Consider the following 23799-nt stretch of genomic DNA (forward strand, 5'->3'; position numbering starts at 1 on the left):
TGTTTTTTTTTTTAATCTTTTTTCCGTATATTCCTACGTTTGGATTTTACGTGAATTAAATTCGTGGGTTAACGTGGCATTCCTATTCTCTTTCTTTCTTTTTCTTTGAAAATAATTACTTTCTTATTGTTAAACCTATATAAATTTAGTGTTTAAAAATAACAGATCAAATTTATATCCACTTTTAAAAATAGATAAATTATAAGCAAATATGAGTATAGATCAAATGATATGATTTTGTATTATCATCTTTTAAGGGTTGAGGTTCGATCTCCGTATTTAACATATTATAAAAAAAAATTATTGTTAAAAAATCAAATGTGTTCTAAACAAAATTAAAATTTTATCTTAAATTAAGATGAATTTGGTAACTATTTTGTTTTCTATTTTAAATTTTAAGAATTAAGTTTCTGAATTCTACTAAATTTTTGTGTTAGGTCTATTTTCTATCAATATTTTTAAAAAATTAAGTAACATTTGGAAAACTGAAAATGGTGATTTTTTAAAAGTGGTTTTTATTTTTATATTTTGATTAAAAGTACAAATGTTTTTTTTTTTCTCAAGGAAAGTGAAAAGAATGATAAGAAAATTCAGAGAAAGTAGACATAAATTATTCAAAAATAGAAAATTAAAAACAAAATACTTACCAAATAGGGTGTCGTGGGGTTCCACACTATCAAGCTCGGTGGGCCTTGATAATTGGTTTCGTGCAAATGAGGCCTAGTATTTAGTTTTTACTTTTTGAAATATGTGTTGTTGTACTATGTTGTCATCATTTCTATTAAAATTCTTAGCTAAATTCTAATATATAGTTTCCAAAATGTGGTTTGATTATTGAAAACACTCCTAACAAAATAAAAAAAATAAAAAAAATCAATAGGTAGAAGTAGTATTTATAATTTTAATTTTCAAAAACCAAAAATCAAATGGTTTCAATGATTAGTTTGTAGGTGATCTCTTTTCCCAAATTTACAAATTCACTATCGGTAACATGTGAAGGTTAGATGAGTTTTCTTGAACAAATTTTGCCATAGACATACTGATGAATACATTTTTTATTTTAAAAAGTTCTAAATAATTCTCTAATTTAATTTAAATATCTTTATAATTTATAAAGATAAGCTTCAAACGCAAATAATTTAGCTGCAATTTAGTTGTTTCTGGTTCTTATAGTTTCTTTGAAAAAGAGATTTCATCAAATTACTTAAAATATTTTGTCAAGTTACCCATGAAAGAGATGGAAATCTTTTGATTTAAAAAGTCAAAAAGCTCGATCTAACAATTATTCTTCTAAAAAAGTATATAATGATAAATACCAAAAAAATAACAAGGAAAAGAAACTTACAAAGAAGAGAAAAGTAAATGAAAACTAGATATAATTAAAAAGAGAATAAGGTATAAAATTGCACATGTAATGAAAATGAAAGAAAGAAATGACAAAACTGAGAAGAAAAATTTGGAGAATGAGAAATAAGAATAAACAAAAACAACATAAACGATCATTTGGGGAAAAATATGAAAAGATAGAATTTCCCAACAACACATGTTATTGAATTCAGATAGAAAAAATATATAATAGGAATAAAAAAATAAAAAATTTGAGGAGATTTGAGAAATTTGTTATATTTGTAATTGTTTAACAATATTATTATACACATAGTTATTAATCTTAAAAATACTATTCATAACATTTTTACCCATATATATAACAAGGACCATAATAGTTACTAAAAAAGTTAAGGACTAAAATAGGCATAAAAATCTAGAGATAAAAATAGAATAATTTTAAAAGTTTAGGCCCTATTTCATAATCTTTAGATTCTTGGTTTTTTGAAAATTAATTTTCTTTTCTCATAATTTTTTCGTTATGATTTTATATTTTCTATGTAAATATTTGAATTTTTAGCCAAATTTCAAACAAATTTTTTTTTTTTAAAACTATTGTTTTGGACTTCATTTGATAACTATTTAGTTTTTTGTTTTTGTTTTTTGAAAATTAAGCTTATTGACACACACGCAAGTGTACACATCAATTTTAGTTTTGTTAAAACAATTGTACAATCGAGTATCGTCCTCTTAACTATTTAATCCTACTAGTAGGGGTGGTCATTCAAACCGCAAAAACCAAACCGTTTCTAAAAACAGAACTGAAAACTCAGTGAACCAAAATATTCGGTTCGATCTGGTTTGAAGAAATTTTGAAACCGAATTAATTCGGTTCGGTTCGGTTTCACTTTTGAAAACCGAATTTGAAACCGAACCGAACCGCATATATGTGGTTCGGTTCGGTTTGAATCAATGAATCGGTTCGGTTCGATTTCACATTTTAAAAAATTCGGTTTGGTTCGATTTGGCCGAACCGTTTCCACCCTTACCTAGTAGCTATTAGGAAATTGCCAAAACTTGATTTAAGGATTCAACAATTGATGATAGTTTTGCAATCATAATTATAAAGAAAACAATCAATAATCAATAAACGAATCCACTAGTTAAAACATCTTAGGATGTCAATTTCATTCAACAATTTTGTGGATTCAAAATGTTTTTGTTCAACTAGTTCAATTATTTACTTAGATATAGAAGTCTACTATCCAGGTTTCTTCTCTCAAGTTCAACCTTTTCTAATGTCTAAAAGTCAAATTTATTTTTGTGCAATTGAACTATTAGACACATCATTAATATTCTTCATCATTAGCTTCTAGCATTATCTTGTCACTGTAATGCACAATCCAATGCTAGTTTAACATGCCAGTTCCAATTTTAAATTCTTTCTCTTAAGCAGAACTAAAAACCTAAATTCAATCAAATTGGTGATCAAACATTTAATTGGGGAAGTGCAAGCATGATAAAGAGTAAATAGAATTATGATAATTAAACTAATGAAGAACAATCCACAACATAATTGAAATCAATCTAACACTAAGACAACTAACAGAGTAGCTACGCGTATTGAGAATCAGGTTCTTAAGCATGTTGTACATAAACATAAAAGAGAAAGAATGAAGAGAAAGAAATGAGCGGTCGATTTCAATCCATCATGGGCATCACATCAACATCTTCTTCACAATCTAACTCTAATCAATTCGATTAGAGCATGCACAAATTGCATAGGGCCTTTGAATAGCCGCTGCAACCTTGTAGGTTGTGGTGTCATCCATGGTCTTTTCAACACTTTTTGACCCCCTTTTGACATCTCCTATCTTGCCCTAGCTCAAACTTTGATCTTTTTCAGACGTAGTTTTGTCGTTATATGCTCCATTTAACTCGTTTTAGTCTAACTGTTCGATTCCTAAAATAAATAAATAAAGCATCAACAAACACTTTTAAGCAATAAAACTAAACAAAATAAGCCTAAGAAAACACTTTTTATGTATTTCCTCTCAATTTTTCACAATATTAAGCATATTTCTCAAGTAAATGGAGTCGATTTTTTAGCCAAATTTTAAAAACTAGCAAACGAAATTGCTCATTTGATAATCATTTGGTTTTTTATTTTTGTTTTTTTGTTTTTTTTAAAATTAAGACTATAGACACTAATTCCACCTCCAAATTTCTTCTTTTGTTATATATCTTTTACTAATGGTTTAAAAAACCAAGCCACAAATTGAAAACTAAAAGAAAATAGTTTTTAAAAATTTGTGTTTGTTTTTGGAATTTGGTTAAGAATTCAACTATTGTATTTAAGAAAGATACAAATTATTATAAGAAATGAGGATGAAATAGACTTAACTTTCAAAAACCAAAAACCCAAAATGGTTACCAAACGGAGTCTTAGTTTTTAAAATTTAAGTGTTTTTTTAGAACAATTGGGGATAGGGAGTATTTGAAAACATTTGTAAAAAGTAGATAACAAACCAAAAAGTTTAGAGGTTCAAAGGGTGTATATAGACTTAATTTCAAAAACTAAAAACAAAAAACAAAATGATTACCAAATGAAGTCTTAGTTTTCAAAATTTGTTTGGATTTTAAAATCACTCTTAAATGTAGAGAAAAAAAAAGGGCTTCATTTGGTAACTGTTCACACAAGATTTCCTGAGAAACGTGCTTCGTGGAGTTGAACTTGAGTTGGTGTTGATGTTGAAGTTGATTTGATGCGATGTGGTTCGATCTCTAATACTTGATCCTATGATTTTCTCGTTGAGTTGATTTGTGTCTTCAAGGGTTCTCGTTGCGCTTCAGGAGTTGTTGATGAATTCTTTGGGCTCGTAGGAAATCCTCCCCTGAAGAAGAGTGCTTCTATTTATAGGGCTCTCTGATGGGCTTGGCCCTGATTAGCCCTTGAGTTTGGGCTTCGTTGGTCCATGGGCATGATCCTTGGGCCCATTAATTGGATTTAGGCCTGATTTGACATTTAGGTCAAATTCAACCTATTTTTGGGCTTAGTTGGATTTTGACCTAAATAGTAATATCAAACTGGGTCAAATTAATCTTATCTGATTCAAATAAAACCACATGGCATTACCGAAATTTGTCTTCAACTTCAATTCATATGTCCATTTCTAATTGGACCCCAATTTAATTATTTAAAATTTCGTCATTAATTTAGTAAATGACGTGACAACTTGTGATTGGTCCAAAATTTCTCATTCAAATATTTTATTTTTTGTTTGTTTGTTTTTATTTTTTGTTTGTTTGTTTTTTTAATTTATGCTTTTTTTTATCCCAAATTATCAACTACAGTTTTTATATTTTTTCAAAGAAACACTTAAAATTTGAGCAAAATTCTATACATAAAAACAAGTTTATAGAATTTTGAAATTTTCATTTTCATATTTTTGTAGTTTTCAAATTTTGGTTGTTTTCTTTTAAAACTTTATTACAAAGTAAAGAACAAAACATAAAAATTCATGGGTAGAAGCATAGCTTTAATTTTCAAAATTAAAAAATCAAATATCAAATAGTTTAAGTGAGGCCATAAAAATGAACACGTGAGAGAGATATTTATAGGTATAATTTAAAAAAATAAAAAACAAAAAAAAATGGTTATTAAATAGGACCTTAAAGATTAAAATAAATATTTGGTAAAAGATTATTTTTTACCCTGAACTTATAAGGTTATATCAATTTGGACTACAAACTTTTAACTTCATCAATTTTGACCCTAAACTTATAAAAGTTTTTGTAATTTTACTTTTAAACTTCAAAAAGTGTTTGCAATTTTATCTCTCCAATAAATTTTGAACTTTCTTCTTATGCTTTTATTGTATTATAAGTCAAAATTGATAAAATTGACACCATTTTCATCTATTGCTTTCTATGGTTTGATGTCTATATTTTAAGAGTATTTTAAAAAATAAAGCCAAAATTTAAAAACTAAAAAAAGTGGTTTTTAAAAACTTGTTTATATGAAAGCCAAAATTTGAAAATTAAAAAATAAAAACTTTTTTTTATGCAATTAAAAATAAAAGATTTAAATCATATTTTAGTCCATGAACTTTAAATCTTGTTCTATTTTGATCTTTAAACTTTTAAAATTGTTTATTTTAGTCCATACTATTGAAATCATGTTAACCCTTCAGCAGAAATGTGAATGAGCTTGTATTTTGGATGATTATGCTTTAGATGTATTGAGTAAGATAAAGTTGAACTAAAATGACAAGAATCAACATGCCAAAATATTAAAGGACCAAAATTTTGAACTAAAAATGTCTTTCAAATTCCTTCACTTTGCCGTCTTATTCAAAATTAAAATTCTAGATTTTTTAGTATAACTAACTTATTTGGTAGCCTAGTCATAAAAAATTACAAAATCACCTCAACAAAATCTTAATATAGCAAAAACCAAATTAAATATATTTTTTTTAAAAGTTTGAGGACTAAAACGGATAATAGATAAAATAAAACAATATTCAAAATTCAGAAACTAAAATAATATTTAATTTAAGAAAAAAAACACATTTTTTTTTTTTTTTTAATTTTTTAAAAGGAGTCTCAATTTGTGTTATCCAGGAAGGAGAGTGTTAATGACGTAATTGTGGAATTATCCGTAGATGTAGCGACGTGTACACTACCGTTATCCTCACACTCTCCATTCTCCACAGCTTCACTCGCTCCAACCCCATTCACGAGAAGGAAGAACTTTCCATTTTCTTCCTTTCTTTTTGTTTTTTCTTCTCTTTCAGCAATGCAGAGTTGAATTCCTTTTTTGATTTCATTCAATTCTTGCTAATTTGTTTATGCATCGTCAATAACATGAGATATATAGATTACAACAATTTTTTTGTTTCATCTCTCTGATTTCTTCTGAACTAGCTTGCATTAATCGTATTGGAAACCCGAAAAATGTGGGTTTATCCACATGTTCTTGATGAGCACTTCAATGCTATTACGCCACCAGTTAATCTTTCTTGACTGCACCAAGGTATCTTGTGTTTTCAATTTTCCTTCCTGCAAGTCATTCCATAAATTTGCTGTGTTGGGTCGTAAGGGAAACGGGTTTAATCGGCATGTTCTTAATGCTAAGAAGAATGGTTATTCGAGGAAAAGGAGTTGGTGGCAGAAGTTTTTCTTTGATGATGATGGAAATTGGCTGGGTTTGAAGGATGATGGTATGTTGGAGGATGAGTTGGAGAGTGTTGCGAGTGATGAAGATTTGTCTGATGATGAAAAATTTGAGGCGTGGAAGAAGAGAGCTGAGGCTATTATAGAGTTGAAGGAAGCACAGGAAGATGTGAGGAATGAGCAAGGGCAGAGGTGGACTGATTGGCTTTATGATGACACAAATCATGGTCGAACTTCATGGAGTCAAGATTGGGATAATGGTATTGGGGAATTGAATGAGGAATCGTCGGATGCTAGTGATTTAGTTCCTGAGAAGGGATTTGTTGAGTCAGTTAGAGATTTGGTTCTTGGGAAGGAAGAGGATGACATGCTCTATGAAGACCGTGTATTCCAGTATGCCTCCTTGAATTCGGTAAGCTCATGTATGCAATGTGGTATAACCTTAATTGAACATAGTATTCATATCATTCACAACCAACTTAGTTTACTACTTTATTTAGATTTTGTTCTATATTAACTCATGCCATACTTCTGTCTGATATCGTTAAGAGTTCAGTTGTTAATATTATTTGGGAAACGTGATATCAACCTACTCAATCTAAGCTTCGGAAATATCTTCAAAGATTTAAATACTGCCCTGCATGGATAGCCATAAAACAAAACCCTTTTGTCTTGGCTCATTTATTTGGGCATCACCGTCTTCTTTGGCTTTGGAATATGTTAAACTGATGAATTTCCTTTACTGTATTGTAGAATATGTAATTTGGGTTCACATCTACTCCACATAGTTCATTTAATTGGCCTTGCCATCACCATAAAGTTTTCAGCATCCTAATTGGCATAATTTGGGTCTGTAACAACTTAAATTTATGTTATGGAAGATGTTAGGTTTCTCCTTCACCTGCACACAGTAAACTCGACAATACAAGAATTCTGAGAAAATACAGGGTAAGGCTGCCCTGATCTTATATATAGGATAGTGCTGGTTCCCTTTTCCCTCATGTGACCTATGTCTATCACCTAGTTACCTTCCCTCATGGCTCTCACTTCCCAGATAACAATTTACCTAAGGTCCAGAGGTGGAGGTTAGACAAATGGCGCTCAATAATCCCAAAATCTCCACGAGAAAAGTATACGTAAGATCTTTACCAATCTTTATTTTAGATAATATCATGGGAAAAAGCCTCTTTGGCTAGTGCTTTCCTGGATTGTACTCCATTTCTATTAAAAATAATGATTCTATAGCTTACTTTTGGATGCTGCCCCAATAATAGAGTTGGGTTCATGGGCTGAGATGGGGACAAGATAAACAGTTTGATCCGAGTTTTGGCCAAGACAAAATCAGGTGGTCTAGTTGGAGTTAGAATACCATTGGAGTGCTTGTTTTTTGACACCATCCTGCCCTTGATGAAGACCACCGACCAATCTACAAAGCCTTGAAATCCAGCCACTACATCACCTCCATGTAGCATACTGGCATACAAATCATTTGCTATTTAAACAAAAAAAAAAAAAAAAAAGAAAAAAAAAATGAAACAACTCGTCTCATTTCTCTTTCACTCTCCATATAAACTTTCTTAGACATGATAATTTAAGGAAGGCTGGAATATTTGTAAAGAATGCATCAGTTTTCTGCTAGATATACTTTAAATAGGAGACATGTTTTGCCCTTTTACAGTGTGTTCAAACCTTCTTTTACAATATGTTCAAAACTTTTTGAAAACTTTAGTTTCTCACGGAGCAGTGATCATACATTTGCATCTGATGGATTCCTTTCAAATATAGCACTGAACAGGGAACTGCCTTGATCTTTGAAATAATTGGTTTTGACAATGAAACCTCCTATTCTAAGCTATTTTCACTTTCATCTTTGCAGGCAAAGTTTCTCACAGCTTTAATAATTATACCCTGGGCATTGGATTTCGTGGTTCATGATTACGTTCTCATGCCCTTTCTTGATAGGTAATAGATGAGTAGCTTTACATTATGATGTGTCCTCCCTAAAAATAAGAGATGTTATCAAATGATGCCTAAACTTTTTATGTCACTTCATTACATGATGAAAATGGTGTCTTTATAGCATGTGGCCGTAGGCAAACAATGCACTTGATGACTGATGAGCTTGAGCACAGTACCACATGCCCAAATATTCTTCTGAATCCTTCTGTACGTATATATGCATATAGAAGAGTGCTTTTGAATCAAAATTTTGTTTCTTGTTTTGGAAAAAAAAAGAAAAAGAAAAAAGAATTGTGCTTCTTTTGAAGCTGCTATTTAAAAATTACAGTGGATTATTCATTGCTATAGTTGAAATTGAAAGACATGTTGTTCCAAATGATTTTTTTTATTATTTATTATTTTTTATTATTAATTATGATATATTTCCATCATAATGTAGACAAGACATATAAAATTTTAAATAATTGTATTAGGAAGAAAGGAAAAATAGGACTATAGCTATGCTCGATGCATTTAATTTGTTATTTTAGATTCTTTAACAGTTTGTAGATAATTGATCTTGTAGAAGTTTCTATCGGTGGGTTTTTGAGTTCACGTTGAACTCATTTTTAAAGATTCCCTTTGGTAATGGTTCTCAATCTTTGATAACCAATCTCTAAATTATCGTTGTCAACTTCTGTTATGTTCCTACATTCTAACAGGTATGTCAAGAAAGTGCCACTGGCAGCCGAGATGCTCGATGTGAGAAGAAACCAGAAGCTCGAGATGGTTGAGGAACTAAAAATTGAGAAAGAAAGATTCAAACTTGAGATGGAAATTGGAAAGTCTCCTCCTCTTTCTGATGAAGAGCTATGGTGGGAATTACGGCATAGAGCGTAAGTTTGCATCATAACTTTTGTTTTCTTTGGAGGAGAAATAAAATTTGTTAATGAGAATGAAATACCAAATATTGATTCTAGAAAGAAGTTAAACATGCTAATCCTTTTATGTTTTTGTTATGATTTTGGCATGTCTGAGAGAATAATTCATTACAAAAATGTGTTAGACCAGAAGCCTAAGATTCGATTGCTGTTTATTGATCTATGAGGTTCCTTGGTCATAACCCCTCGGAGCATCCTGGTGTAAGACAAAATCAGGGAGAAATCTTGAATCAAAATCAAGGAGAAATCTTGAATCAATCTTTATTTAAATAATACCTCAATTATAACCCAGGGACCTCTAGTTAAAGGCTACTAATCAGTCTTTTAATCCATGGAAAGCATGCTTTACCAGGATGAAGACAATTGAAACACTTATGGTAAAATAAAAGAAAACTTGCTGTAAAATAATGGCTTGCTAAAGTAACTACACAGTAACAACATAAAAACAGGGGAAAACAGGGGAAATGAAACAGAAGCTAAACAAAAGCTATACAACAGTAGTATACAATAATCCATCCCTGTACTACATCACATCTCGTTTTAGGATCCTGTCGTTGGTAAGATTTGCAAGAGGCTTGCCTCTTGAAAAAGAGCTTCTCTCGAAAGGGGGAAGACTTACCCTCATTAAGTTGGTTTTAAGTGGCATCCTTACTTTCTGTCTCTATTTAGAGTCCTCAGCTCGGTGAGTAAGGCAATTGAGAAGATAATGAGGGATTTCTTATGGGAGGGCATTGAAGAGGGAGGCAGGTTGCACGTTTGCATTGGGAGGTCGTTTCTAGGCCGTTGGACTAGGGGGGTTAGGCATTGGTAATGTGAGAGTGAGAAACACGACCCTGTTGGTTAAATGGCTCTAGTGATTCTATCATGAAGCCGACACTTTATGGCACAAGGTTGTCGCTAGTAAGTATGGGCTTTGCTCCTTTAATTGGACCATTGATGGGGTTAAAGGCACCTCCAAAAACCCATGGAAAGATATCTCAGCGGATTTCTCTTTGCTTTCTCAGTTTATTCTTAATATGGGAGGGGATACCTATTTTTGGAAGGATAAGTAGCTGGGGATCAATCCCTCTGGGCCTGTCCTCTCCTAGGAATTTGTAAGACCTTGTATCTTGAATACTTATGCAAGGAAGAGCAATAGGATAATTGCACAAGAATAGTTTGTTAATTGTCAGATGAAACACGCGTATTAGGGAAGGGTTGGAGGTCTTATTAGGGTTTTCAGGGTCAGTTTGGGGCGTGGAGAATTTGTTGTTTGGTTGGGTTTGGCCAAGGAGAGTCCCAGGTCTCTTGAATAGCTGGCTCTTTTGAGTGAAATCAAATCATTATATCTTGTTGCTTTGTCATTGTGTTTGGTTTCTGTGTTGAATTGCAGGGACATTGTTAGATACCTTGCATAAACATTCAACGGTGTCAATCCTTCCTCAGTCAGAATCTCCACCTTCTCCCTTTCCTTCTTCTTCTTTGGGTTTCTTTCGCCATTGATCAATAGCGAAACAACGGATGTCTTGGATCTTTTAACTTTGTTGGGAGAATTTCATTTTAGGTCCAAGAGGGGGATGTTCATCTTTAGTCTCCTTGTCCTTCAAAAGCCTTTTCTTGCAACTCTTTCTTCGGTTGCCTGACCAATACCTCCCATACTAATGCCTCTATCTTTTCCTTGGTGTGGAAGATAAAAATCTCCAAGAAGGTGAAGTTCTTTATGTGAGTTTTGCATGGACAGGGTGACACTTTAGATCAAATCTTGGCGAGAGGTCCTCCTTGGTTAGGCCCCATCGTTGTACTCTAAGTTGTGGACCTTGATCATATCCTCTGGAGTTGTGTTTTTGCTTGGGCTATTTGGTGTGGTTTCTTCAAGGCTTTTAGCTGTTGCTTTGTTCGTGGAGTCATTTGAGGAGTTGTTCTTCCATTTGCCCTTTCTTGAGAAAGGATTGATTTTGTAGTAGGTTGGGGTGTGTGCTATTCAATAAAATTTTCAAGGGGAGGGAGAGCTCTAGTAATGGTGTTTGGCGTTTTTGTTTGTTTCTTTGTTTCTCTAGGCCTCAGTGTTTAGACATTTTTGTAATTACTAGTTAGGTCTTATTTTAACTTGATTGGAGTCCCTTCTCATAGTTGGCTCCCTTTTTGTGGGCCTTTTTCCTTTTGTAAGCTCGTGAATGTTGGAACAACTTGTAATTTTTGGGTTGAGGCGTGTTGACGTTGTCCTTAGAGAAGATGTGCCCCACTTGTATTAAGTAATTCAACACTCCACTCTTAGGATACAACACCCGTCAAGAATGCTTGTGTGTAACTAAGCGATCTTACGAACGTCTTTGGACTTGTAGCTCACAAAATCTTTTGAAATCGTATATAGAAATCAGAGTATTTATCTGTCTCTCAGAAATTTGTATCATTTTATGGAAGGAAGAAGATGATTAAAAAGCCTTAACCACCTCTACGTAATGTTAAAGACTCTTAAACTGAAAGGAAATTGACTTTTTCTCACACTTAAAGTTTTTTAAATAAAATACAATTAAATAATTAGGATAAAAATAAAATACAATAAAATATAAAAATCAATTAAATTATCGATTAATCCGTCACATAATTTATGATTTTCAAAATATATCAAATTCTTCCTTGAAAGGAAACAACAAGATGTGAACATTTTACTATGCAATAGGTGTAGGTACCTTTCGGGTTTGAACCTCCACTTAGTGAAAATAACTATCCATTTGAGGAGCCATAGTGAACATAGTCTTGAACTAGGTCATTTAAATCAAACTTCCACTTACCCCACACATAACCCAAGCCAATTTAGAAGTTCTAGTCTGTTTTGCTCTTTAGACGGTCATGCGCACATATCCCATTTTCATGAGTGTTCTAAAGGAGTAGCCCAACTCCCTATTGTAGCTACCTCACTACAACACCCACATAGGTGAAACCTCCAAGGGTTGTTTGTGACCAACACCGCATAATGCATGCCTTGGTTTCATTTAGAGCTTTACTCTTCCTAATCGTCACCTTATGAGCATTACCACCTTAGGAATGGGACAAAAATTGTTTTACTTACCAGTGCTCTCATATGCACACTCCAATTTCATAACCTCTTTTATGGGATCTCCAATCTTTGAGGTTGGGTGTCCATTATGTTGACTACATTATGGACTTTAGTCTTTTTAGATTTAGCAAAATCTAGGAGAGATCACACCATGAGATAATAACTGCTTAATAGAATTATGTCTAATTCTGATATGCCTACGTTTCCCATTATATATATTATTACCAGTCCTAGCTAAAGTAGCTTGACTATCAAAGTCTAAAGGCACATGATTAGCAGTTAAGAAAATAGGAATATCAGACATTAGACATCTTATCCATTTTTCCTCTTACTAGTTAAATCTAAGGCAATAAACTTAGCTTCCACGGTGGATCTAGATATTAATGTTTTTTTTAGTAGATTTCCAAGATAGAGCACCACCCCCCAAAGTAAAAACATACCCACTAATTGCTTTAGTTTTATCAGATTCAGCTATCCAATTAGCATGACTAAAACCTTATGTGAAGGAAATCTACTATAACAAATAGTGAGATTAGATGTGCCCTTAAGATATCTACACAATCTTTCAATTGCACACCAATAATATTCATTTGGGTTACAAGTATATCTACTTAATCGATTCACAACATATACAATGTCAGGGCCTTGTGCAATTAGCAAGATACATTAGTGAATCAATTATTTAAGAATATTTATGATGTGAAATTGGATCCAAAGAGAGAAACAAGACTCAAATCAGAATAGCCAACCTTTTCCAAAAAATGTTGATACATAATGTGATTAAGTCAACAAAAATTCATTATCCCTTCTAATCAATTTAACCCTTAAAATAACATTAGTAGGACCCAAATCTTTCATATCAAAATCATTCGATAAAAATCATTATTAATTTTCATGTTAGTACCAAAGATAAGGATGTCATCCAGATACAAGCATAAAAATAACACATGCATTTTTCACCATTTTAGTATATTTATATATAGATATCACTATCAAATTTTTCATGTCATTGTTTAGAGACCTACATTAAATAGTAAAGGGACAACCAGTTTACACACTTTATTTTTCTGGCCTGATTTTATAAACTTTTCAAATTGTTCCATGTAAATCTCTTCTTCTAATTCTTGTTCCATGTAAATCTTTTCTTCTAATTCGCGTCGTCCATCCGGTGAATTTCTAAGGATAGAAGCAATGACAATTAAAACTCTAATAGTGGTCATTCTAGCGATGGGAGAGTCCGTATAAAAAAAGTCCACTCCTTCCTTTTGACTAAATCCTTTTGCAACTAATCTAGCTTTGAATTTATATAGAGCCATCAATTTTAAGTTTTTTCCTAAATATCCATTTACACCCATTGGCTTTGCAGCCACGTAGAAGTTTGGTCAAAACCCAAGTATTTGAATCAATAGATTTTATTGCATTTGAGAGTGTTTTGGGGTCATTTCAACTAAATATATGTAACGTCCCAAAACTTTTATTGATTCTATTTCTTTTACTCTTTCTTGGTTCTAATTGTTATAAATTAGGAGATATTTCTTTATTACTAGAACCTTCTTCAATTTGTTTATTCCAATTTTTTTCATAGGAAAAACATTAAAAAAAAAATTGGCATCACGAGATTCAATAATAGTATTCTTTGTATAGCCAGCAACATCAGAATTTAGAACTAAAAACTATATGTAGTGCTATTAAAAAAATATCCAACAAATATACAATCAATAGTTTTAGGACCTTATTTTTTCTATTTATTAAAAGACATATTAACTTTAGTCAAGCACCCCACACTTTAAATTTTAAGTTAGGGATTTTATTTTTCCATATTTCACAAGGAGTTTTATCAATTTTTTTTTGTAAAGAACTCTATTCAAAATTAAACAGGTAGAATATAAAGCTTCAACCCAAAAATTAGTAGACATTCCAGGACTTAACAACATAACATTTATCATATTTAATAAGGCACACCATTTGATTAAGGTGCATAAGTGGAGTAACTTGATGAATTAAGCCATGCATACTATAAAACTCATTCATCAACAATACTCTCCACTAAGGGTGTTCAAATGACCTGACAACCTGAACAATCCGGACTATCCAACCTAAATTGTAAGGGTTGAGTTGGGTTAGTTTTAATTTTGGGTTAGGTTGGGTTGAATTTTTTTATGTTTTTTTGGGTTGGGTTGGGTTCAAGTTATACTTTTAAAAATTCAGATTGACCCAATCCAACCCGAGTTTATAATATTATTAAAAATATATATATTATAACTTATAAATATTATAACCCACATATATTTTTATGATGTTTGTAATAGATATCTTGGATTTTGATATTTAACATTTGAGTTTTATGAAATTTTAATTATTAGTATGTGTTGTAAACTAATTTAAGTATTTTAAGTTAATAAAAAATGTAATAGAAAAGAAACGAAAAAGAATAAATAACCCAACCCGACAACTAATTTAAGTATTTTATTAAATTTAGTTAATAAAAACTAAATTTAACTTGGTATTACTAATATAATACCCGTTCGATGGAGAATGGAGTCGGCCTGGCCTGCAGTCACCACATTTGCTTGTGGCTTTGATGTATTTGGCTTGGAAGTTCTACCTTTACGCGCAATCCCTTGCCAGATAATTCGTCTTGCCACAAACCCAATAGAGAGGAGAACCCAATTTTTTTTAGGTGAGAACGAGTGCATTATAAATCGGTCTACTACAAAGGGGAGAGAATGTTCTCTTCATACCAGAAGTAAAGAGAAGTTGTGTGCTAAGAATTGTTGCCCTCTCGCAAACTCTCATGATGTGATCACTGTAATTCCACATGAGAAGGATGGAACCTGCAAACATCCCAGCACGAAGCAATTTCATGTTCAAGGCCCATTTTTCTCCATCATATACCTGAGAATTGAAAAAGGATTTCAGAGTCTCCTCGGAATTGGCCATTCTGGAAAAGAGAAAATTCTTCATCTTGTTCACCGAACTCGAAGCGTCAGCCATTTTTGCATGCACTACAGAGAGTGATGAGGACCCAATTTTTTCTGATTATCCTTTGGTTTGTTATTGTTTTGCTGGTTTTTATTTGGACTATTTTTCTTGAAATTTTTTTGGCTTAGGTTTATAAGCTTTTTCTACCAATAGAGCCTTGGCCTGACTATTAGAAGCAGATCCCTCTTTCAAGTTTTCACGATGCTTGTCTTCAATTCTTAATGAAATGACTAATTCATTGTAAGAAAAATCCTCAGGTTTTTGTTTTAGTGAAAATTTGACCAAGGGGGGGTAATTTTAAGGAGGCAGACCACTAATACAACATTGTCTAGAACAATTCCCTTCATTTTCAAATCAAAGATAAGGTTTTCAAATTCATGAATTTGGGTCATAGACGGACTTATCATCTACCATTTTGAAATCAAGCCATTTTTCTAATGCACTCAGAATATTTTCATGACATAAAGTATCTTTTTCTTCTAGACCTTTATAATAGTAGTTTTAGTTGGCATGTTTGGGCTAAAACGGCTGCCTTCACTAAGATTGTTGGAAAACTCTACAATCAAACAGTGAATAAAAAGACAAATTCTAAAGCCAAACAATTAAACACCAAAAATTCAATAAGAAATTAAGAGTTTGGAAAAGCCTGTTTAGGTTGAGTCGCGTTGACACTGTCCTTAAAGAAGACGTGCCCTCACTTGCACAGTAATTCGTCACTCCACTTCTAGGATACAACATCCTTCAAGAATGCTTGCGTGCAACTAAGTGATCTTTCAAATTTCTTTGGACTTGTAGCTCACAGAACCTTTTGAAATCGTATATAGAAATTAGAGTATTTTTCTGTCTCTCAGAAAACTATATTTTTTACGGAAGGAAGAAGAAGACGATTACAAAGTCTTAACCACGTAAGGTTAAAAACTCCTTAAAAAAGGGAAGGAAAATCGACTTTTTCTCACCCCTTAAAGTTTTTAAAATTAAATAGAATTAAATAATTAGGATAAAAATAAAATACAATTAAATAATTAGGATAAGAATAAAATACAATGAAATATGAAAATCAATTAAATTATCCAGTGTATGCATTCATTTTTTTTCTTAATGAAAGTCAAGTATTTCATTAGAAAAAAATGATTGGATGAGGTTTCCTTTCGCCCGCTATTTTAGTTTTGAGATAAGGCTGTGTAAAGCTTTCTTTTTGCTGTTTTATGGAGCATTTGGCTTGAGAGAAAATAGGAGAATGTTTAGGTGGTCAGAATAGAGAGAGAATTGGTATCTTGCTAGATCTAATGCCTCCCTTTGGCTTTCCATTTTGTTTACCTTTTTGCACATGAAAATAATCAGCATGTCTTTGCACACTGTGGTCTTTTGCAACTAAAATTTGGGTCTCATATGGTAATAATTGCATGTGCTGCTTTGTTGTACTTGTAGCTTTTGGTTGAGGTTACACACATAATAAGAAAACCACTTCTGCATTCATACGTCTTGTGTATGCACATAAATAATTGTGTGTATTAGTTTAGGTAAGTGGTTTCTGTAAACACGCTATTCCATTTGATATGAAGAACTCTCTACAATTTTCTTTTTTTCTAGTTTATTTCATGTTGCTTCAACAGGTTAACATTGAGAGATGAGTGGAGATTAGAGAACCGTAAAGCATTTGCCAACATATGGTCAGACATGGTATTTGGGATCTCATTATTCATTCTTTTGTACTTCAACCAAAGTAAAGTAAGTTATTACCTGCCCTTTCCCTCTCTGACTTTTATCAGTGAAATTGAGATGTTGCAATACAGTTTCCCCTTATCATCATAACATTATTCTCCAATCACCATAAAAATCATGAATGCTCAAGATGTTTGAGTGAAGTAATTCATTAAACACTATCTGAAAGTTGAGAGTGAATTTAGAAAATTTCAGGAAAAAAAATGCTTCAGAAATCATTCTATCTTCATTCTTCTTGGAAACCCCCCCTTGATTCACCCATTGTAATAAATGAAATTTGATTACCTACTCCCCCCCTTTTAATTATTCTCTCACCTTAATACTATTAGTACTTCTCCCTTAATTTTCCAATTGGATAAATGAACAAAATGTACTACTGCCATCAATTTTATTTATTTATTTATTAGAAACAAATTTCATTGATATATGAAAGTTACCAAAGATGGGCAAAAGTCCAAATCAAAGGAGTTACAAAAGATTTCTCCAATAGGTCAAAAGATAGTACATTGAAGTTTACTGCCATCTTTAATTGGAACTTTACTGGAATACATTGAAGTTCCACCATTTTCATACTTTGATCAATTGAGAATCCTTCTTCTGTTTACTTCCTACCTCCTTAGAATTTAACTCTCTTGATTAGTTCCAAATGACTTTGCATCTTCCATCGTATTCAGATACCCTCGAGTATATGATACACAACTGGGTAGAAACATCAGAGATTATTCATAAACATTCAAGGAAAGTTTCATACAACCCAAACATTCGAGAGGTTTGGACTTTCCCTACCCAAAACAAAGAAAATAAGATAGTTTTTCCTATACATAACTAAACTAGTTTACTTAAATACTAATCCATATACCATACACAACATAACTCCTAATAACTGTCCAGACCCAACATGAGAGAAACCAACTCGTTGGCATAACTCCGCTATCCTCATTCAACTTCCTTCATGATTGATGTTTTTTCCTTCTTTTTGAATAAATAAAACGGATAGATGGTGTTGTAGGAGGTGTATCAGTATAACCTTTGAAAAACTTGAAATTGAGTGGACTTCGCAGCAGATCCACAGAAAACTTCTTCCAAACCCCCGACTTTTTTGCACACTGATTAAAATATTTCGTGCAAGCATGACCTTTCCGTTCATACCTTTCTGGAAAACTACAAAAGTTTCTTCTAACCACAAGCCCTCCTTTGGACAAACAAAAAGGAGGTCTCCTTTTTTTCTCAACGATAATCACATCTCCCGGGATCATTACCCAATCAAACAAAAAAAGGAGCTTGTTTTCCATTTTACAATGACTAAAACCCATGGAGTCTCTTTAACTTATTAATCCTTGTAGTTGAGAAGTGAAAAGAGTGAGTTTATGTTCGGAAATGATTTTGATTATAGATCAGCTAATAATAGCAATTTCATTGGGATTGAGCATTGCCGAAATATGTCACAATACCCACATAAACTCTGTTAAAATATAACATTGACACTGACGATAGGAGTGGACTGTGAGGCAAAGTTACGCTTGTGGGACAAAACTATGTTTGAAGTCTAAGCATCTCGACTCTTATGATGTTTTAAATAGTCTCTGAATGGCTCGCAACTATTCTAGCTAAACATTCGCTATACGTTATTTTTTTAATTTTAAAATTTTTGCTTGTACTATATTGTTAATTATCTAATATGTTCTACAGCTTATCAGTTCTTTTTCATCCCTGGATTTTGCAGGTAGCTTTGCTGAAATTTACGGGTTATAAAATAATAAGTAATATATCAGATACTGGGAAGGCATTTTTAATTATACTAATTACAGATATTTTTTTAGGGTAACTATTCGGTCTTTACTATTGTTCTACCAATTCTTTCCATATATTATCTTGATTCTAAAATCTAAATTTACTATTCGTTTTTTGCCAGGCATGATAATGTATATTACTGATAACCTAGATTACTGCATAGAGAGAGAGCTTGATAACGTATTTGCTGATCTTATGATCCAGTCTATTGTCTTGACCAGATATTGGCCTCCTTGACCTATAGAAACATAGATTTTACTGAGATATGTAATGCTTGTAGAATTGGCCTCCTTGACCGTTAATTAGAAGAGCCAGGATAATTGAGAGGAACTGCACATTAGGTAGATCAGCGTAGTTAACAATAGGAATCATTTGCTATTATTATTATTATTATTTTTTTTTTTAAAAAAAAACAAAAACAAAAAAAAAACAAAAACCCCAAGGGACTGGGTTATTATGACAGCTTTCCAATTTCTAATAACCACAGAAAAACCATGACGATAAGAGAAATCTTTATGATTTGAACTCCACCAAACGGCCAAATGCTGTAGACTATTGACTAAGGAATCCTCGGAATGCCATTTTGTCCTTGAACAATCTAAGATTACTCTCCTTCCAAATTAGCCAAAGGGTGGTTCTCATCTAACTGCAGACAATCGAAGCGCCTTAGCCTCCCTTAAACCTCAAGCCAAAAAGAAAATCCTTTAGCCAATCTTCTACTCTCTTGTGTCTTTCATGAGCTAACCTCCACTCTTTTTAAGGGATCATGAATTATCATATTCATAGCATGCAAATGTCAGCTGGCATGTTGATATTATGTTATCTGTAGGTCGTGTATCTATTTACCCCAATATCTTGTATAGTTCGCTTATGGATTTTGTTCACTGCATATACTAACTGTCTATTCAATTAGAGTGCTATTAAACTATTTATGCTGGCAGGTATCATTCTGAGTCCGGTTGGCAGACTTTGTTAGAGATAATTGTTGAACACTATGGCCTTGAGGTTGATCAATCTGTAATAACCATCTTTATATGCCTGGTTCCAGTTATCATGGATGCATGCGTGAAACTTTGGGTATGTTCCACAAATATTTTTCCAGTACCTCTATTATTTTCCATATTCCAACCTGCATTAGGGTTATGGCATGTGACCAACATGAACATAGCTCAGTGGTGAATTGCATATACTTTATGATGTAACCTAAAGGATAAAAGAAAAGAAATCTCCAATAATAATATCAAAATCTTTACTATGAATTCAAGGTTATCTATACAGGAAGACAATTTCTCTATCTAGAGTATTGAAAAGCAAACTAATCATAGTCCTTGCGCTAATTAATTTAAGAAACTAATCCTAATCCTAATAAACGAAGGAAACTAGTCTTAATCCCTAATCAATTGAGGATTTAACCAAGGTAGCCGTAATACCATAATCCTATTACATCAGTTTGCTCATGTATAGGATGAAAAGTGTATTGAGTAATGTGTGAAGTTTTCTGATCACATCTTTACTTTTTTTCTTCCTTATTTATTTATTTATTTTTCCATTCAACAGCTGTTTAAATTTCTGCCAAGATTATCACCAAGAGTGGCGAATTTATTCCAGGAAATGAAGCGCCATTAGTTGTTTACCCATTCAATTTTGGAAATTTGGGCTCATGGTCATTTGAGAGTACGGTATAATTGTATGAACAATGTAGTTTTCCCTTCTCTTCTATAATAACCTGTGTATACTTGAGAGTATTTGCAGCAATAAATTTTTCTGATGAAGACCAGAGTTCATGAGATTCTCGCAGCATATTGAGTTGCACCTCCTCTTCGCGTTATGGCTATAATTTAATTCTTCATCGCAGGTAAGTTATAAAATCGACCTGAAAATTTTCAAACTTTCTTTTTCTTCAATTTATGTTGGAGGCTTCTTGCAAAATGAAAATAAAATGATTTGAATGTAATGCGTTGTAATCCCACGTTTGAATTGAGAACTTTCGGCCTGGTTTATAACCTCTATTACATTCCTTTCCCATCGTTTTCAACTCAATCCTATTTCTCACTGTTTTTACGCTTCACGATTTCATTCAATACTGGGTTTAACATTTTATCGTAATCCTGATTATAGTCCAGCCTCCAAATTCAAGTCAAACTTTGAATATTAAAACTTATAAGAACTTTTTTCTTTTGGAATTTTACTATGCATTAAAACAACTTAATAACTCTTTCAAAATTTGATCCTTCAGAATAGTTTGTTTTTTTCTCTTTCCGTGCTCGTTCTCGCTTTTATTTTCTTTTAGCTTCGTATGAGCTTGTTCTTCTCCCTCTTCTTGGTCTTGCTCAGTTTTCTATCTTCTCACCACCGCCACTGCCACTAACCATCGACCTAACTTTCTAAAATCGAGTCAAAATCTCATTTATATTTTAGATCACCGGTATAATTAACTTATTCTTTGTTTATATTGAAACTAATAAACAATATGCATTCTTTCTGTAACATAATAAATAGCCAGATATGTATGAGTATCCCTTCCATCGTTTGATTCCGATAACAGTACCAAAATATTGATGTGCCTTCCTGTCATCACATAGTACTAAGGTTGATCCGTCGAGGGCAAATGTATGCAAATTTGGTGATATTAAATAGAATTACTCTATTGCTTAGTTAACTTAATGCATGTAATTAACTCCACAAATTAAATGTAGTTGGGACATAGTCTACTAATTAACTAAGGTAACTTACATAGACAAACATGAATTAAGGAAACAAATCACGCACTAAAATTGATAGAACTGTGGTTGGAATTTAAGAATTTAAGAACTGCGGTTAAATCATTAATTGCATTGATCTTAGAAAATGAATATCAATTAATTAGTTTTAATTAAGAGTTTCTCTTTTCTAATAAAGGAAAATGATTCAATTTATGTATAAATATAGCAAAATAACTATGTCTATCGCTCAGTGATAGAATCATTGGTAGATAATAACATTTTACTATACGTGAAAATATTTTTAGCAATATTACCATTTAAAACAATTACCCTTTAATTAATTCACAATATCCAAAATAAAATGTAAATGGATTGAATAAAAGAGAAAACTCACACTTTTCTACAGATGGAAAAACTCAATACTAAGGATAACTCAGATTCAATTTCTCCAAAAATACAACTTTAGAAGGTATCTATGTATACCCTAACAATTATTACCTATTAGTTTTAATTAATTAACTACATTTTTTTTAATACTTTTGACTTTTTTTTTTGTTGTTTCATTAATTAATCTATTTTTTTTCTTTAATGAGGTTACTATGAATATTTTCATAAAATCCAAACATAGTGATCTTTTTAATTTGTTTAAAAAGTGTAGTATATTTATATTTAATTTAAATATATTTATTAATCTATAATTTTTATAATCTTTCTAGACATATCTTTCAATATCGACATTTTATTAATATTTTCATCGATATCATAAAATAATTGAGACCTTGATAATTTTAGCGACATGGAAACTTTAAACCTTCACTTTGGTTTAAGAAACAGTAAGCAAAGGGGGAGTGAAAAACTTTTGGGTTGATAATTTGTTGAAAAATAAGTTATTGGCACTCAAAATTAAATCATTCATGCTTTGAAAGCGTAAGAAGTATACAATAACAAAGCATTTTCGGTGTAGACTCCTTATCCCTTCTTTGAGGAACTTGTGGAAGCTTAATAATAATGCAACTTGGAGTTTTACAAGACCAACGGATGATTGGAATGGGTGCTTTGGACAATTTAAGTCATGTTCGCTTGGATGGTTACAAGATCATTCTCATGATAGATACAATTAAATCAAGATCCTTGAAGCAATGGCCATCTATGACGGACAAGATAGTATTTTCTCAACCGATATTACAAATATCTCGGTAGAGACTAACTTCTTGGAAGTTATTCATCTCCTTAATGATAAGTCTTGAAATCTCTCGGAGATCTCCTTCTTCATTGAGGAGATTAAATCCTTAACTTCTAGTATGCAGTCTGTTTATCTTACCTTTATGTGGACCGTTGCAACAATTTTCTGCCTTATTCTCTTGTGAAAAAAGCATTGGAAGAACAAACCTTTTCTCTTTTTCTTTCTCTTTATCCAGAGTAGTTTGTTTTGTTATTGTCTCTTGATGTAATTCTGTAGGTTTTTTTGTGTGTTGTTCCTAAACAAAATGAATAAATTACAAAGCATTTTCCTGTCACTACAAGAAAATACCCTATTTTGGACACTTAAAATCGTTGGAAAATGTTAAAAAAACGTGTTGGGAGTTTGGTCGGGATATATCCGTCGGGAGAACATCTCTCGACGTGGCAACATATACCGTCGGGAGTTTATATAAACTTCTGATGCTTGATCTACGGCGTCAGGAGTTGGTAACTCTTGACGCATGAATAGATATCGTGGGAGTTCTTCGATCTCTCGATGTTCGGTAGGCCATTGGGAGTTTAATTCACTCCCAACGCATATATAGACATCGTTGAGAGTTTTTATATCTCCCGACGGCTTAAGTTTTTAAATTTGAACTCCCGATGGCTTACCAACAGTAGAGAGATATAAGAACTCTCGACATTTTTCGTCGGTAGATTGCCTTTTTTAATTTTAATTTTTAAATTTTAATCTTTTTTTTTTTAATTTGATCTAAATAACCTAAAATGTATAACATTATTAAGTAAATAAAAAATAATCACATAAGGAATAAAACAAACAAACAAAGTCGATAGTATTCTTTATTACACAAGAGAAAAGTTGGCAAAATGGTCTATAAAAGAAATATGTCTTGTCAAATATATAGAAGAAAAAACTCTCAACATCATCTCCAATACAACATCTCCAACAATATTTCCAACATCATCTCCAAATTGCATCCTA

At 32.1% G+C, this 23799-nt stretch overlaps 1 protein-coding gene across 2 annotated transcripts; it reads left to right on the forward strand.

Annotated features, from left to right (window-relative positions):
* Positions 1-5981: 5981 nt before the first annotated feature.
* On the forward strand, positions 5982-20709 carry LOC120079615 (chloroplast envelope membrane protein). 2 transcript variants are annotated; one of them, XM_039033861.1, is made up of 7 exons: positions 5983-6913; positions 8378-8463; positions 9162-9335; positions 17013-17127; positions 18845-18942; positions 19854-19989; positions 20470-20709. In XM_039033861.1, exons 1-7 carry the CDS (start codon positions 6299-6301, stop codon positions 20536-20538), a joined length of 1293 nt encoding a protein of 430 aa, XP_038889789.1. In that variant the 5' UTR covers positions 5983-6298; the 3' UTR covers positions 20539-20709. The 2 variants fall into 2 exon arrangements, 1 of the variants encoding a protein (XP_038889789.1); XR_005482288.1 differs by lacking the exon at positions 18845-18942 and having other exon boundaries at positions 5982-6913.
* The last annotated feature ends 3090 nt before the right edge of the window (positions 20710-23799 follow it).

Source organism: Benincasa hispida, chromosome 6 (genome assembly GCF_009727055.1).
Source record: "Benincasa hispida cultivar B227 chromosome 6, ASM972705v1, whole genome shotgun sequence".
Classification (NCBI taxonomy): Eukaryota; Viridiplantae; Streptophyta; class Magnoliopsida; order Cucurbitales; family Cucurbitaceae; genus Benincasa; species Benincasa hispida.

Bases quoted from the DNA above. Each gene is read 5' to 3' on its own strand.
- LOC120079615 (XM_039033861.1), top strand. From the start codon at position 6,299: ATGTTCTTGATGAGCACTTCAATGCTATTACGCCACCAGTTAATCTTT. The intron at 6,914-8,377 runs GTAAGCTCATGT...TCATCTTTGCAG, and splicing joins AGTATGCCTCCTTGAATTCG to GCAAAGTTTCTCACAGCTTT. The intron at 19,990-20,469 runs GTATGTTCCACA...TCCATTCAACAG, and splicing joins ATGCATGCGTGAAACTTTGG to CTGTTTAAATTTCTGCCAAG.